This window comes from Mustela nivalis, assembly GCF_964662115.1.
Source record: "Mustela nivalis genome assembly, chromosome: 2".
Lineage (NCBI taxonomy): Eukaryota > Metazoa > Chordata > Mammalia > Carnivora > Mustelidae > Mustela > Mustela nivalis.
This window is the reverse complement of record NC_139021.1, coordinates 99,086,031-99,100,961: the sequence shown is the minus strand read 5'-3', so window position 1 is coordinate 99,100,961 and position 14,931 is coordinate 99,086,031. Positions and strand designations below refer to the sequence as shown.

General features: G+C 36.8%; 1 protein-coding gene across 10 annotated transcripts in view; it reads left to right on the top strand.

The window, feature by feature from the left end:
* The window catches only part of ARID4B (AT-rich interaction domain 4B), a 146,351-nt gene that overhangs the window by 112,343 nt on the left and 19,077 nt on the right, over positions 1 to 14,931 (top strand). For 9 of the 10 annotated variants that reach the window (XR_014308840.1, XR_014308841.1, XM_082720733.1 and 6 more), the window contains 2 exons: positions 6,166 to 6,250; positions 8,970 to 9,168. Coding sequence is in view for 8 of the 10 variants with exons in the window: in XM_082720733.1 (XP_082576859.1) it covers positions 6,166 to 6,250; positions 8,970 to 9,168 (284 nt within the window). In the remaining 2 variants the exon portion in view is untranslated. Of the gene's footprint in view, positions 1 to 6,165; positions 6,255 to 8,969; positions 9,169 to 14,931 lie in introns of all 10 variants that reach the window. The other variant, XM_082720730.1, reaches the window with a different exon arrangement.

Below are 14,931 nucleotides of genomic sequence, written 5' to 3'. Positions count from 1 at the left end.
TTTAATATTAAGTGCTATATGAAGTGGAAATATGAAATGTTAATGGCATGCTTAGAATTTTATTTTTCAATAGTATAATGCTTTATTTTTGTTTCATTATATCTTAACATGACAGAAGGCGTTAAATTTATGTTCAGTGGGTCTTTTATAAATTTTGCTTTAGATATTCTCTCATTAAAAATATATGTATAAATTGAGGTTATTACAGAAAATTCATAAAGTAAGCAAATATGGATTAAATGGATTATAAAATTTTTAATTTAATAGCTGTTGCTGTTTTTCATGTGACTTGGTCTTTTTTCCTATTACAGTGTCATACTTTTTTTTCTATATATTTTTTTACTTTAAGAAGGGGGAAAAATTTCTTTCCTTGCTAAGAGAGCCTAAATTTCCACTTTAGATGTGAGGTTTTTAAAATCTTAGTTATATGACATTCATTAACTTTTTATATATAGATAGGTAAGATACAAAGTACATAATTATTCAGCTGTTACTAAGTGAGTCTGTCTAATCATTACAGAAAATAAAATACAGAAGATTTCAGTGTTTTATCTAAATTAATGGCTGGCTTTTAGATTTTTTGTAATTTGTATATATGTTTCAAATAGTGAGCTTTTTAATATGTCAGCTTGGTTTTTTTATGAAATTATTTTAAAAATATTTTTATTCTGCATGTAAATTTTTTTTAATATCTAAGGTTATGTCTTTTGGGGTATGTCTTAATACACGCTGCTAATATTTCTTTGAAAAGTGGTTTGGTTGGGTCATGAAGAACCGAAATCTGAATTGATGTGGGCAACAGAACCATTTTGGTTTCTTACCTGGTTGACTAACATTGTTTTCCGTTTTTATCATTGCCAAGTAATTTCTTAGATGATTTGCCAACACATCCAAACAAAAATCAGAAAGCTGTTTTTCTCTGGTGAGAGCAAGTATGTTATGGTCTCTGAATGGTTCCTTCTAGCTTTGTATGCATATTTTAATTCAACACATTTAAAAAATTCAAATACTATGTGGCTGCTGCTTTCAAGGTTGAGAAGGTTTGTATTGTTACTTCTGTAATTACTGCTTGCTGTTGTCTTCTGTTACATGGTAAGCTCCTTGTGGAAAGGAGCAGTGCTGCTTTCGTTCCTGAATACCCAGTGCCTAGGGCAGAATCCATCACATAAATAGTACCTAAGAAGCATTTATCAAATGAATAAGCCCTCATGCATGTATATATATATATATATATATATAGAGTTTCATATAATTTTTTACTTTAGGGATCATCTTGTCCAGCTTCTTCATTCTATAGAGGACAGGGAGCAGACGTTTTTAAGTTAAATGACTTGCTCATGTGTCTTTTCTTTCATGTTTGTTCCATTAGTTGAATGTTAGTAGAGATATTCTCAGGTATACCATATACATTCTTTGAAAATATCTTCCTTAATATTTTAAATATCTGATGAGATACTTATCTAGATTTCATCCTTTAATTACAGTAGATTTATTAATCACTGAAAAAGTATGGTCTAATTAGTAACAGACTTAATTTTCTGTTCAGTATTTTTTAAAATTCACTGTTTGTTTTAATATTTGTTTTTCAATATTTGTTTTTATTTATTTTTAAAGTTTTTATTTATTTGAGAGCAAGAGCGAGTGAGAGAGTTCACATGCACACACAAGCAGGGGAAGTAGTGGGAGAGGGAGAAATAGGCTCCCTGCTGAGTACAGAGGCCAATGAGGGGCTCTGTCCCAGGACCCCATGACCACAACCTGAGCCAAAGGCAGATGCTCAGCCACCCCGGTGTGCCTCAATATTTGTTTTTAAATGGAAGAATTTAGTAATCTTTTCATTGTGCCCTGGCAAACTATTTATTTCCTTTTCTCACAAAGGGGCCAGTTACTGGCTTGTGATCATAATTTATAAAGGTAATGTCCAATTTAAGGCAGGACAGTTTTTACAATAATCCAAACTGCCTGGCTTGCTTTAGACATCCTCACAGCACTCTCTTATTGCTTGGATCTAAAGCTGCAAGTCATTTTGTTTGTAAGCCCACTACTTAGCTTGCATTGTCTCCTGGTTCTCAGACTACATGACCACTAAACATGACAACTGACAGCAACAGGCCCACTAACCTTGAAGAGTAATCTAGGTATTTAATGAGAAAAAGTGGTTTCCCTGAAGTCTGAAGGCATGTTCCCCTAAGTAACTGTTAAGGAGTGCTCTTCCTATGCAGTGGAGAGACCCCATCAAAATATGCCCTTGATTCCCTCTGTGGTACTTAGAGCAGAATTGAGAACATTGGAGAGTTCCTGACTGTCACAGCCAAGCGAAGGATGGCATGCCTGTGTATTTGAGGATATGTGAGAAAAGGACTAGAAACGTTTTCAAATTAAAAACAAAAAACAAAAAACTGTATTGCATTGAGTTATTAAGATTCTTAATGTTCTTTAAGAATGTATTTTGAAGCATGAATGGATATCTTACTTAATATGTTACTCTAAGGAGAAATTGAGAAACTAGTTTATGGTATTCTTTTTCTTAGCTGCAATTTTCTGCTCTTTGCCACTTCCAATAATTTCGGGTTTTATGGTATTCAAGAGAGTTGGATTTGAGCTGAATTTTCTCATTTTCTGTCTTCATTGATTACTTTCTTACTCTGCCCACAGTAATTGTATGGTCTCTTTAATATAAAATACACTGTATTAAAAGTCAATGTTTATATAGAATGAACATCATCAACTTCTTGTAGTTCTGAACTAGATTCCTTTCATTCAAGTGTTTATTCTTGGTATTTGATAGGGAGTCAGAGATCTTGACCCATTAATATTGCCTCCTTTCTTTAAAATTACCTGGCACTAGGAAAGTCAAAATTAAATTGGCCTACGTCTTTCTTTTATATGAGTTAGTGTCGGAAAAGTTTTGGTATTGTTTTGTTTTGAGCACCGGTTTTTGTTTTTCTCCCACGTGAACTTTCGTGTCTCTCCTTTCTGTTCTTTGAAAGTACTCTGTAAAGAAAATGGAACACTTGCATGATATTCTGAGTAATTGCATAAAGGGAAGGAACATTAATTATTTTTAAAATACAGTGATCAGTTAACAGCTCTCAGTTTATTCTCTAATCTTTGTTCCTTGTAAGAGTAATCAAAAACTAAAATGCTATTTAAAACCTCATTAAGTTTTGAAATATTTGTCTGGGTTAATGTTTGTGTCAATGATCTCAACTTTATTTGGTAAGGGCATTTATAATATGAAAGCTCTCCCTTAATCAAAATTCTCACGTTGTTTTCAGTTCTCCCTCATCACAGGTTGTGCATTCTTAATGTGGCTTTTCTATCTGCTGATCTACTATTCTTTTCTCTGTTCTTACTCTGGATAGGACCTGCCATCTGTGCCCTCTGCCATTATTCTGGTATTGACCAGAATGTCTTAAGAGGCAGTCCCTTAACCCATTTTTCTCTAACTCCCGACCTCATGCTTTTTTGGCAAACCTATTGCTTGCAGAGTCAGTTTACTTCCATGGTTTGAGTTTTCTTAATCTGTGAAGTAAATTCATTGATAGATTTTTAAGGCATGTTCTAGTTCTAAAGGTTATTAATTATAATAACAATAAAAATATTGTGTTACTACATTTTATTAAAAATAGAGAATAAGTCTGGCCGAGAAAAGAACAAATCTAAAAGAATAGTGTCAGAACAGGGGAATACCTAAACAAGCAAAAAACACTGAGAAATTAGAACAGAAAGAGGCAAATAATACAGGAGTAATAATATTAACTAATATTTATAGGACTGTAAGTTACCATGTATGAAGTACCTATTATTTCAATAGGAAACATATTTAAAGAATTTTCCAAGGCATCTCTTAAAACCATACAGAATACTCATTATTTTAAAACAAAACTGTCATCCAAGATAGTAAGACCATAGTGTTTAAATACTGTTATTCCAGTGTGTATAGTTCCTTTCATCTAATTCCAAAATTTGTCTTTTTTCTTTTCTGCTTGGTCCAATGCTCTTTATACATTCCACAGTCACTACTTTAAGTTCTTCTGATAGCCAGTCTTCTTATAGGACTCTTCAGAAAATGGTGACCAGTTAGCATATGTACACTGGTGGAGCTTAGGTGGTGGGCATCATCCTGTACCAAGGCAGCAGCTGTTACTTTATTGATGTGCATGTTTCTTCTACCTTGTTCCTAAGAGAATATCCATTCTCTGTGACTCATAAATCTTTCTCCCTCATGATGAACATTTCAGCTATTGAGGCAATAACTGTTTTTGTTTTTGTTTGTTTGTTTCTTTCTTTCTTTTTTTTTTTTTGCTTATTTGATGTATTTGACAAGTCTAGAATATCATGGTGATGATCTTAAGTTGCAACTACTGTTTTGTCCTAATTTGAAATATAATTCATGCCAAAAACCCAAATTGAATAGTAAAAATGTCTCATATTACAAACTAACTACGTAACAGATAGTTTTGAGTAAAGAAAGGTAAAAAATAATATATCCTTGTTTAGTTTACGTTGATGTTAGGTATAAGTAACCATCATGAACTGTCTTCAGTTATCTCATAAGAAGATAGCTTGTTTTGTTTTCTTTTAAACAAAGTACGCAGCATTAACTTCCATAACTATATCCAAGTAAGACCCACTTCTAGACATTTACATTCAGCTTTGCGAAGGGCAGAGATACTATATTTTTTCTTCATTTTCCACCTTCATTCCAGTTTTGGAAGGAACTAAATAGCTTTCATCTTAAGCATAATGCAATTTTCAGTATTCATGGGAAAGTTAAAAGTACTGTAAATATTTAGGAAGGTGATACCATGCCAGTATAAATACCAAAAGGGATGTGTTGAGTAAAATAATATTTGTTTTAAAACTTTTTGAAGTTCTTACTATGTTTGATTATTAAAAACTAGATGTGCTGTGCAGTCTTATTTTTTTCTTTTTTAAACACAGTCTTATTTGATACAGAATATACTGAGTCTGATGTAGAGAATGGCTTGATTAGGGCCACATAACCAGCCACAGGGAAGTTCTAGGAAGACTTTCCTAAAGCACATTCCATTCTTCCTTATTATCTCTAATTATCGCTGTGGCCCTCAGCAGCTTCCAGCAGATACAGACCTAATCCCTTGCCTGGGGAGTGTGCCCTAGGCCCTAGGAAAGCCAGTGTTTGCACCAGCAGTAGCACTTTGCGTGGGAGTTGTTACAGGCATACATTTCAGGCCCACTCCGGAGCAAGAATATACTTTCGCAGTTAGGTGATGACCCAGATCATTTAATGCCTGGTTTGGGGCCTCTGTTACATCATTTAGTACTTCTACTAATGAGGACATTTTTATTTAAAAGCTTATTTTTAGTTCTTCATGTTCTGGAGTTAAAAATGCTAGTGAGTTTTCCATTTTCCACAATAAATATATATAACTTTTGAACATAAAAAGATGTTAACTCATTTTTAATGTTTTTTCCTTTTAGTTGAATTTTTACAAAAATAAACTGCCATTCCTTTTTGCTTTAAACAAATAGATTTATTGCAGTCGGGAGTAAGTTGCACCCTGTGAAACTCAGAGAGATTGTCGGCGTTGAGTGGGAAGGCCATCAGAGCTGTTGACTCTTAGCTGGGTGTATATGTAGGAAGCATCTCAGAATATTGAAAAACTTAGCGGAGTAAAGATTTCCTACTATTTTATGAGAAGGTTTTTTTTTTTTCCTGTTGATTTTGCATTGTCTGTAAGTTACAATATTACGCTCTTTTATAACACAATGTCATTTAAAACTAGAGCATATTACCTTAGCTTCCTGATGTGTCTAGGAGGGAAAAATGGTCTACTTGCTGCTTAAAAGCAAAACAGAGTAAGAAAAAAAAATGTAGAAAAAATTGTGGTTTCTTTACAATACAAATTTGGTTTCTTTTAGTTATGGTAACAGGGTAAGGGGTGCTAGTTTAGATGTCAAGAGCTCTTTCTGGTCTTGGTTCAGCCAGTAGCTGACATTATGTCTTTGGGCAGATCACTTCATCTCTCTTTTTGGACCTTGGTAGCTTTATTCGTTGAACCAGGAAGTTGACGTTTCCTGTTCTAAAATGTTACGATTCTATTTATGAGTTTCTCTTTAATATGGCATAGTTACTTAAGTGAGGTTTTGTGTACTTATATGAATTTCTCTTAAATTTAGATATGATGAATGGATTAAAGCAGATAAAATAGTAAGACCTGCTGATAAAAACGTGCCAAAGATAAAACATCGGAAGAAAATAAAGGTAAGTGGTTATTTTGCTAAAAGTGCTTTTTTTGCTACATCATAGCTGTTAATTAAAGAACTTTTCCTCTAAAATATGCATTAAATGTGTGTGTGCGTGCGTGTGTGTGTGTGTGTGTGTGTGTATGTTGGTAGAGATAGCAATACTCAAGAGCAGTGAATTTACCAAATGCTAGATCTGGGTATAGTTAGTATTGTCAGCTTATGGAAAGGTCTTTTGGAAACAGTACTGTACTAAGTGATCTTTGAGGCTTGTTTTAATCCCAGCATTGTGTAAGGCCACCCAGCCAGGTTTCGCTTACTTATTTCCGTCCTTTTTGCCCCTCTCATTTCTAGCTAGGAGCCATAAAATAGTATGATCGGGAGCCTGGCTTTTAGTCTAATGCCTGTAAACTATTCAGGGGAAGAAAAGGAGGGGGTATCTGAAAGCAGAGAAGAGCTGGTGGCCCCAGATCATGCAAGCTTCCCCCAGAGTGATTGTTCTTTTCTCACTATAAAATTGGATCTGTTCTTCAAGTTTTGGTGTAGCAACCCAGGCGCTACAACTAGGGTTTCTCAAACCCCTTTCATCTCCACTTTTGGTCTTTACTGGGAAGTATGGAAATCAGAATATATAGTATTATCTTTAGCTACTGGAAGGGTTGTGTGCGAGTGGTGTTAAAAAAGCCCATTTCCACAGACAAAGCAAGTTTTAGGAGGGAGTATTTCTCAGATAGAGGAGGAGGTAGGGATGGGAATATTCATTCTGGGGGCGCCTGGGTAGCTCAGTGGGTTAGGCCTCTGCCTTTCGCCTAGGTCATGATCTCAGGGTCCTGGGATTGAGCCCTGCATCAGGTTCTCTGCTCAGCAGGGAGCCTGCTTCCCCCTCTCTCTCTGCCTGCTTCTCTGCCTACTTGTGATCTCTGTCAAATAAATAAATAAAATCTTTGAAAAAAAAAAATCATTCCCTAGGGAGTTTTTCCCTAAATATTTATTCTCAGTTCAGTTCTTGCGCCCTCCCAGGGCATATATTACAATTCCTGGTCATTAGGGAAGAATCATGTGAATTTTGGAAAAGCTTTCTAGATAATACTCTTTGATATTACACACTCCTCCCTCACTCTGTCTCATCTGTCTTCTGATAGCCATTAAAAGCCATATTTGAATTCCGAATGGGGTGGACTTTTTCTGCCCTAAGAATACAGGATACATTATGGTCTCTGGAATAAAATAAAGAAGTAGTGAAAAGGCTAGCAACAGGAGAAAAAATGGAGCAGCACTAATTACTGATAGGTTGTGGTCATCTACCTGCACATCAGGCTTTTCATTGCATTCTGAGAATTAAGTCTAGATGTCTTAAGTGAGTGGCTCTCACACTTGAGCATCTGTCATGTCACCTGGAGGACTTGTTGGAACTCCGATGGCTTAGCTCCATCTCCAGCATTTTATTTTTAAAGATTTTATTTATTTATTTGAAGAGATCACAAGTAGGCAGAGAGGCAGGCAGAGAGGGAGGAGGAAGCAGGCCCCTCGCTGAGCAAAGAGCCCGATGCGGGCCTCGATCCCGGGACCCTGAGATCATGACCTGAGCCAAAGGCAGAGGCTTTAAACCACTGAGCCACCCAGGTGCCCCCATCCCCAGGCATTTGTGATTCACTAGATCTAATACATTCCAGTAAAATGCTCTTGGTGTCAGTCCAGGAACCACACTGGGAGAACTATTACCCCGAAACATCTGTAATATGTCATAAATTATCTTCTCTGCATCCGGAATGATGATAGTGATGTGCCGCTTTTGAGAGAAGTGTGAAAGTAGTACCTGAGATTCCGTAGTCTGTCTCTGTGGTGGGACGGCAGAGTTGTCTACTGCTCCATCATGCTCTGCAGCATCATTTAGGAGGCTCGTCTCAGTGATTTTTCCGATACATTATTTTCAAAACAAATTTAAAAAGCAGTTTCCAGGAAGTATTTTAGTTTGCCTCTCCTCATTTTAGTTGTAAACGGACAGTTTTTTTCAACATGAGGGAGGGAGGTTGCCTTGTGACTTCATTTTTTAAGAGATCATTTGTTTAGAGTTATACCCAGTGTCAGCTAACTGAAGATGTTTGGAATTTTGTCATTCCCAACCAACATTTTATATTGAAAATGTTGGGGTGCCTGGGTGGCTCAGTGGGTTAAGCCGCTGCCTTCGGCTCAGGTCATGATCCCAGGGTCCTGGGATGGAGTCCCGCATCAGGCTCTCTGCTCAGCGGGGAGCCTGCTTCCCTCTCTCTCTCTGCCTGCCTTTCTGTCTACTTGTGAGCTCTCTCTGTCAAACAAATAAATAAAATCTTTAAAAAAAAATTTATATTGAAAATGTTACAGGTTTTGAAACTACCAGGTTGAAATTTTTTTTAGTAAATATTTAAGCCTTTTGGGTTTTAATTTTGAAGAATTTATGATGTCAGTTATTACCAGTATGTGGTTTGTTAGTCTGAATTGCTTATGGGATCACTTATTTATCTCCACTATTAAAATTTAAATATTAGACAAAAAAGTTTTATTTATCCTATAGTATTTGTTTAAAACTTTGGAAAAACATTTTTGGCTGTTTGTGAGGAGCTTCTTATGTTCTTTATTCTCGTATTATTTAATGATATGTAATAACAACTTTGAATTTAAAATGAGTGTTAACATTGCTACTAATAAATGCTTCATGATAAATTATGGCTAACATGAGATACTTTTTTTTCTTAACCTAGAATAAATTAGATAAAGAAAAAGACAAAGATGAAAAATACTCTCCTAAGAGCTGTAAACTTCGGCGCTTGTCAAAACCACCTTTCCAGACAAATCCGTCTCCAGAAATGGTATCCAAACTGGATCTTACTGATGCCAAAAACTCTGATACAGCTCATATTAAATCCATAGAAATTACTTCTATCCTTAATGGACTTCAAGGTAAACATAATAAATGTCCTGTTGCGTGCAACTCTATGTTTTTAGTTGTTACAAGTCAAATTCTATAAAGCCAATTCACTGTTTTTTAATTGGACCATAGTTTTGTTTTCTGTTGTTGCTTGAAATAAAATCAGCTATTAATTGCTTGGAAATATTTCTATTAGTAGTAGACCTAAAGGTGTCATTAAATTTTAGTTACGATTTATTATTCACCCTACCGTACTGTACTGTGGGTTTTTCAGGTACTGTCCTTCTTTGTTGCCAGGTAAAAGCATGGTTTGTCTTATGAAATATTAGACTATATTGTTATACTGAATTTTTTATAAAGAATACCAAACTTTGCTTACCTTGATTACATCTATTCTGATCTTTTTTATGATGGCATTATTGCTTAATACTTAAGGCAGAATGAAGCAGAACTATCAAATAATAAAAATGAGGAAGACTGGAGAGGGGATTTAATCAATTTGACTGTCAGGGAAAGGGGGAAATATGACCTGTTAAATGAAGTATGTTTCTTCATAAAAATATTTGACATTTCTCATGACTTAAGAGTTTGGATTTTTACTCATTTGGAGTAAGACAGATTGTTTTATGTCTCTTAGTTTAGATGGTTATTTACATGAACCAGTTTTATAATGCTATAAATATTCTTAAGTTCAGCCTGTAATTTTCTGATGTATCAGATACACAGATAGTATATCAAAATGTATACATATATATGTAATTTAAAGAATAATATAAATATGATCATTGGTATGTCTACCATAGTGATGAACAAACAGTATTTATTTAAAAGAATTTTGCATTTCTACCCTAGAATAATTAATATCCTGACTTTTAAAAAATTTTTTTAAAGATTTTATTTATCTGAGCGAGTGGGTGAGAGAGAGCAAGAAGAGAGAGTGAGTGCAAGCAAGGGGAGAGGCAAAGGGAGAAGGAGGAGCAGACTCTTCGCTGAGCAGGGAGCCTGATGCGGGCCTCGATCCCAGGAGCCCAGGATCATGATCCAAGTTGAAGGTGGATGCTTACCCAGCTGAGCCACCCAGGCACCCCTAATATCCTGATTTTAGTGTTATTGTTCCTTTATTTTTCTATAGAACTAAACATATATGTGTGTGTATAAAACATACATTTCTGAAGAGCATATTGTTGAGTTTTTTTTAAACTGAGTAGCAAGCATAAGCCTTGCTGTGTGAGAAAAGGTGCTGTTGCACTCAGATGAAAGCTGCCTGAGAATGTTACCTGAATAGAGTCTGTAGGCCGTATTCTTACTTCATGTTCAGCTTCTCTGAGAGTTTGCAAAATCATCTCTAAGGAAATTCAGTGTGGCAAGGTCATAGAGGCGTTCTGGGATACATTGAGGCCCTCCATGATCCGTACATTTGATGTAATTGTAGTGAATGATGAACAGGTATATGGGAGTAGGAAGCTGCTCTGTATTTTGTGATTTTAGGCCTACCAAAGCCTCTTATACCTTACCTTACACCTCTAGCTTTCAGGTGCAGGTCAGAGCAAAATGTTTCTGCTGGGTAGTCAGCTTTCGACATTCCTTTTGACTGTGTGGGGGCAAGCTAAACCTCTTTAAACTCCTTTCGACCATGTGGGGCTTGATCCCGTGTTAGTGATAGTAGTCCTTCACACTACACTGCTAGAATGGACTGGTTTCCTCCCACATCTGGTATACGGATATCTTCCTGGGGAGATCCCATTCTACAGTCACTCACTCTTCAGAGTACTCCTTGGGATAGCTTTGTTTTGGCATCTCATGTTTTTTAACCCTCCTTGAGCATACGGAACATACTCTCTAGTAACTTTTCAAGAACAAGTGGGTGAGAAGGAGGTAAGTTTTGAGAGACTGTGTAAGTCTAAGAAAATCTGTTCTGGGGTGCCTGGGTGGCTCAGTGGTTAAGCCGCTGCCTTCGGCTCAGGTCATGATCTCAGGGTCCTGGGATCGAGTCCCGCATCGGGCTCTCTGCTCAGCAGGGAGCCTGCTTCCTCCTCTCTCTCTCTCTGCCTGCCTCTCTGCCTACTTGTGATTTCTCTCTGTCAAATAAATAAATAAAAAATCTTAAAAAAAAAAAAAGAAAAAAGAAAATCTGTTCTGTGCATGGTTTAGTTGGGTTGAATGTTTTTCCTTCAGTATTTTATTGGTATTATCTTCTTTTCTTCTAATGTTGTTTCTGTGAAGTCCAGAACTCTTCCAATTACTCATTCTTTCTGTGTGACTTGTTTTATTTGTTTTGTTTTGTTTTTCGCTTTTTGCTTTTTCCTATCTTTGGAATCTTGAATCTTTGTTTCTAATGTCCTAGAATTTCACAGTGATAATGGCTTATATGGATGTATTTTTATCTACTGTCTTGTGTTCTTGCTAGGCTCTTTTCATTCTAGAGACTTGTGTCTTTCTGTTCCACGTTCTTTTTTTGAATTATTTTGTTGATTATTTATGTCGTCTGCATTTACTGGTCGTGAGCGCATGTGTGTGTGGTTTTTTCCTTGGCTAGTCATTATATCAATATTGTACTTTCTGTAGTATATTCTATTATGTTTCTCTTTCTGGGGTTGGGCTGTTATTAATTATTTCATATTTTTCTTTGATTCCTTTTTTTTTTTTTTTAAAGATGTATTTATTTGAGAGAAGAGTGTGTGTGCAAGTACACGATCAGGGGAGGGGCAGTGCGAGAGGGAGATGGGAAGACTCCCTGTTGAGTTGGGAGTCTGATGCAGGGCTTGATCCCAGGACCCTGAGATCTGTACCTCAGCTGAAATCAAGAGTTGGACACTTAACTGACTGAGCCAACCAGGTGCCTGTTTTCTCTGACTTAGAAATTTTCTCAACTTCAACTTATGATCCTTTTTTTTTTTTTTTAAAGATTTTATTTATTTGTCAGAGAGAGAGAGGGAGAGAGAGCAAGCACAGAATGGCAGGCAGAGGCAGAGGGAGATGCAGGCTCCCTGCCGAGCAGGGCACCTGATGCGGAGCTCGATCCCAGGACGCTGGGATCATGACCTCAGCCGAAGGCAGCTGCTTAACCAACTGAGCCACCCAGGCGTCCCTACTTCATTTTATGATCCTTTTATTGACTATTAATTTACTGCTCTAATGCTTAGTGACAGCTGTAGTGCTTTTAATTTTCAAGAGCTCTTTATTTTCTATATGGTCTCGTACCATTTCTGTTCTTTTAAGATGGGTACAACATCTTATCTTTCTGTCTTTGCCCTTTCCAAAGAATGTTATTTGTGTTTTTTCTTCTTTTGCATGGGTTCTTACTTCCAATTTGTTTTTTCCTGCTTTATTGTTTTGATCTCTTGCTTATGAAGGACTTTTTCCTTGGCTGTCTTCTCCCGATTAGGAATCTTGAGCACATGATTGGGACAGATCAACTTTGAGTTTCACTGTAGGGTGTTCTGGGTGGGTCATTTTTTGGAGAGGACTACTGTCAGATCTTTAGGTCTTTTTCTTAGACTAGTTGCATTCTAAAGAGAGGAGTCTTCTAGTCTTGACTGGAGGGTAAAAGAATGGCTATCCAGTTGAGGAATAAGAAAGGGAAGAGGGGAAGTTCTTAGCATTTTTTTTTTTTTTTTTTAAGTAGACTCCACACCTAGCATGGAGCCCAACACCAGGCATCAACTTACGAGCGGGAGGTCAAGACCTGAGCTAAGATCAAGAGTTGGGCACTTAACCAACTGGGCTACCCATGGGCGCCTTAGCATTTTTAGCTCCCTGACTTCACTGACTTCAGCATCACACCTATACCTATGCCTTCAATAGTTCTTAGCATTGCCTAGGCCAAGAACTCTGTCTTACCATCTTCAGAGAATAAACTTCCAGAAGAGAAGTCACCTAGCAAGTGGCAGTGGGAGTGAGGATATAGGAATGTAAATACTTTTTCTTTCAAAAATTTTATTTATTTATTTGAGAGGGAGAGAGAGAGTGAGCCAGAGAGAGAGAGAGCACACAAGCCAGTGGGAGGGCAGAGGCAGACAGAGAAGCAGACTCCTGCTGAGCAGGGAGCTTGACCATGTGGGGCATGATCCCAGGATCCCAGGATCATAACCTGAGCCTAAGGTAGAGACTTAACTGACTGAGCCACCCAGGCGCCCTAAATGCTTTTCAGATAATGTTCACCTAATGCTTCTTATTTTGGGCTTATTTTCATAGGTACATGGTATAGCTAGTTATCCCTGAGTCTCTGGCAGACTGGTTTTATTCTCAGCCCCATTCACTGCTGACTTGAGAAAAAGGTTGTCTTTCTTGGGTCTGTTTACTCTCATTCATCTGCTTTTTGGCTTGCACATTCTGTTGCTATTGTCATTGTCCCCATTTTTGTTGCTATATTATTTCAGAAATAGTATTAACATACCATATATATGATAGATGTGTGTAATGTATAATTGTTCATATATTGATATGTTATATAAATATAACAAAATAGGCACCCCTAGATGTATATTTAAGGAAAATAATGTGAGGGGCACCTGGGTGCCTTTGTCATTTAAGCATTCTGCCTTCAGCTCAGGTCATGATCCCAAGGTCCTGGGATCAAACCCTCCGTCAGACTCACTTCTTGGACTGGAGTCTGCTTTTCCCTCTGCCCCTTACCCTGTGCTCTCCCTCTCTCCCTCTCTCAAACAAATGAATAAAATTTTTTAAAAAATGGGAGACCACCCAAAAGTGTAGAACACAGACAGCTAGGAATCTTTCCCCTTGGTGTGAAATGGGCTGGGAACAGAACAAGAGAGTGGGTGATGGTCGAAATTCTGTGGAGAAATTGAATGTCTCTATAGAGAGTACTCTTTTTTTTTTTTAAGTTTTATTTATTTATTTGACAGAAATGACAAGTAGGCAGAGAGGCAGGCAGAGAGAGAGGGGAAAGCTCTGCTGAGCAGAGCTCGACATGGGGCTCTATCCCAGGATCCTGAGAACGTGACCTGAGCTGAAGGCAGAGGCTTAATCCACTGAGAGACAACCAGGTGCCCATCTAGAGAGTACTCTTCCACATTTTAGTACCAGAGATCCCCTAAGTAAGCTAGATTCCTGATTAATCACCAAATGGACAGTTTTTCCGTTAATAAACTCTACCAACACAGTCGAGTTTTAGTAGGTCATCCTTCAGTGTGAGTAATCAAGGAAAGCTCCAGCATAAAAGATTGAAACTACAACAGAAGAAATGACCCTTGAGGAGAGAGGTAATGAAGGTAACAAACATAAACTATTAAATTATCTCTGGTTATTATTAATCTCAGAGAACCCATAAGCATCTATAAAACAAGAACAGTATAATGTGAAAAGGGAACAAAGAAGAAGAAAAACTTGGAAATAAAAATTGAAACTATACTTCAATAAAGCATAGTTTTAATTTGAGGAAAACTTCCAGAAAGTATAAGGAAGCAGTGATGGAAATGTTAGGAGATGAGTGATATCGAGTATTATTCTAGGAATAGTGAAATTAGAGGGGAAGAAATTAACAACCACACATACCACTGTTGTTAGAGTATACTTACATGTTTATATCTTTGTTTTTTTATAATGGGGAGAGAGACACTAGCATTACTGTTAGAATCGGTCAGCCTGAGGAATCAAGAAGCCACGGAAACAGCATTTCTGGTTACGTGTAACTACAAAAAGCAATTGGTTTTAGGAAAACTGAACAAGAAAAAAACTCAGGGTTTTCTTATGAACTGTCTCACAACTATATTATTGATTTGTTGCTTTATACCTCATATCTTAGTGAATATTATTTATTATTATACATATTATAT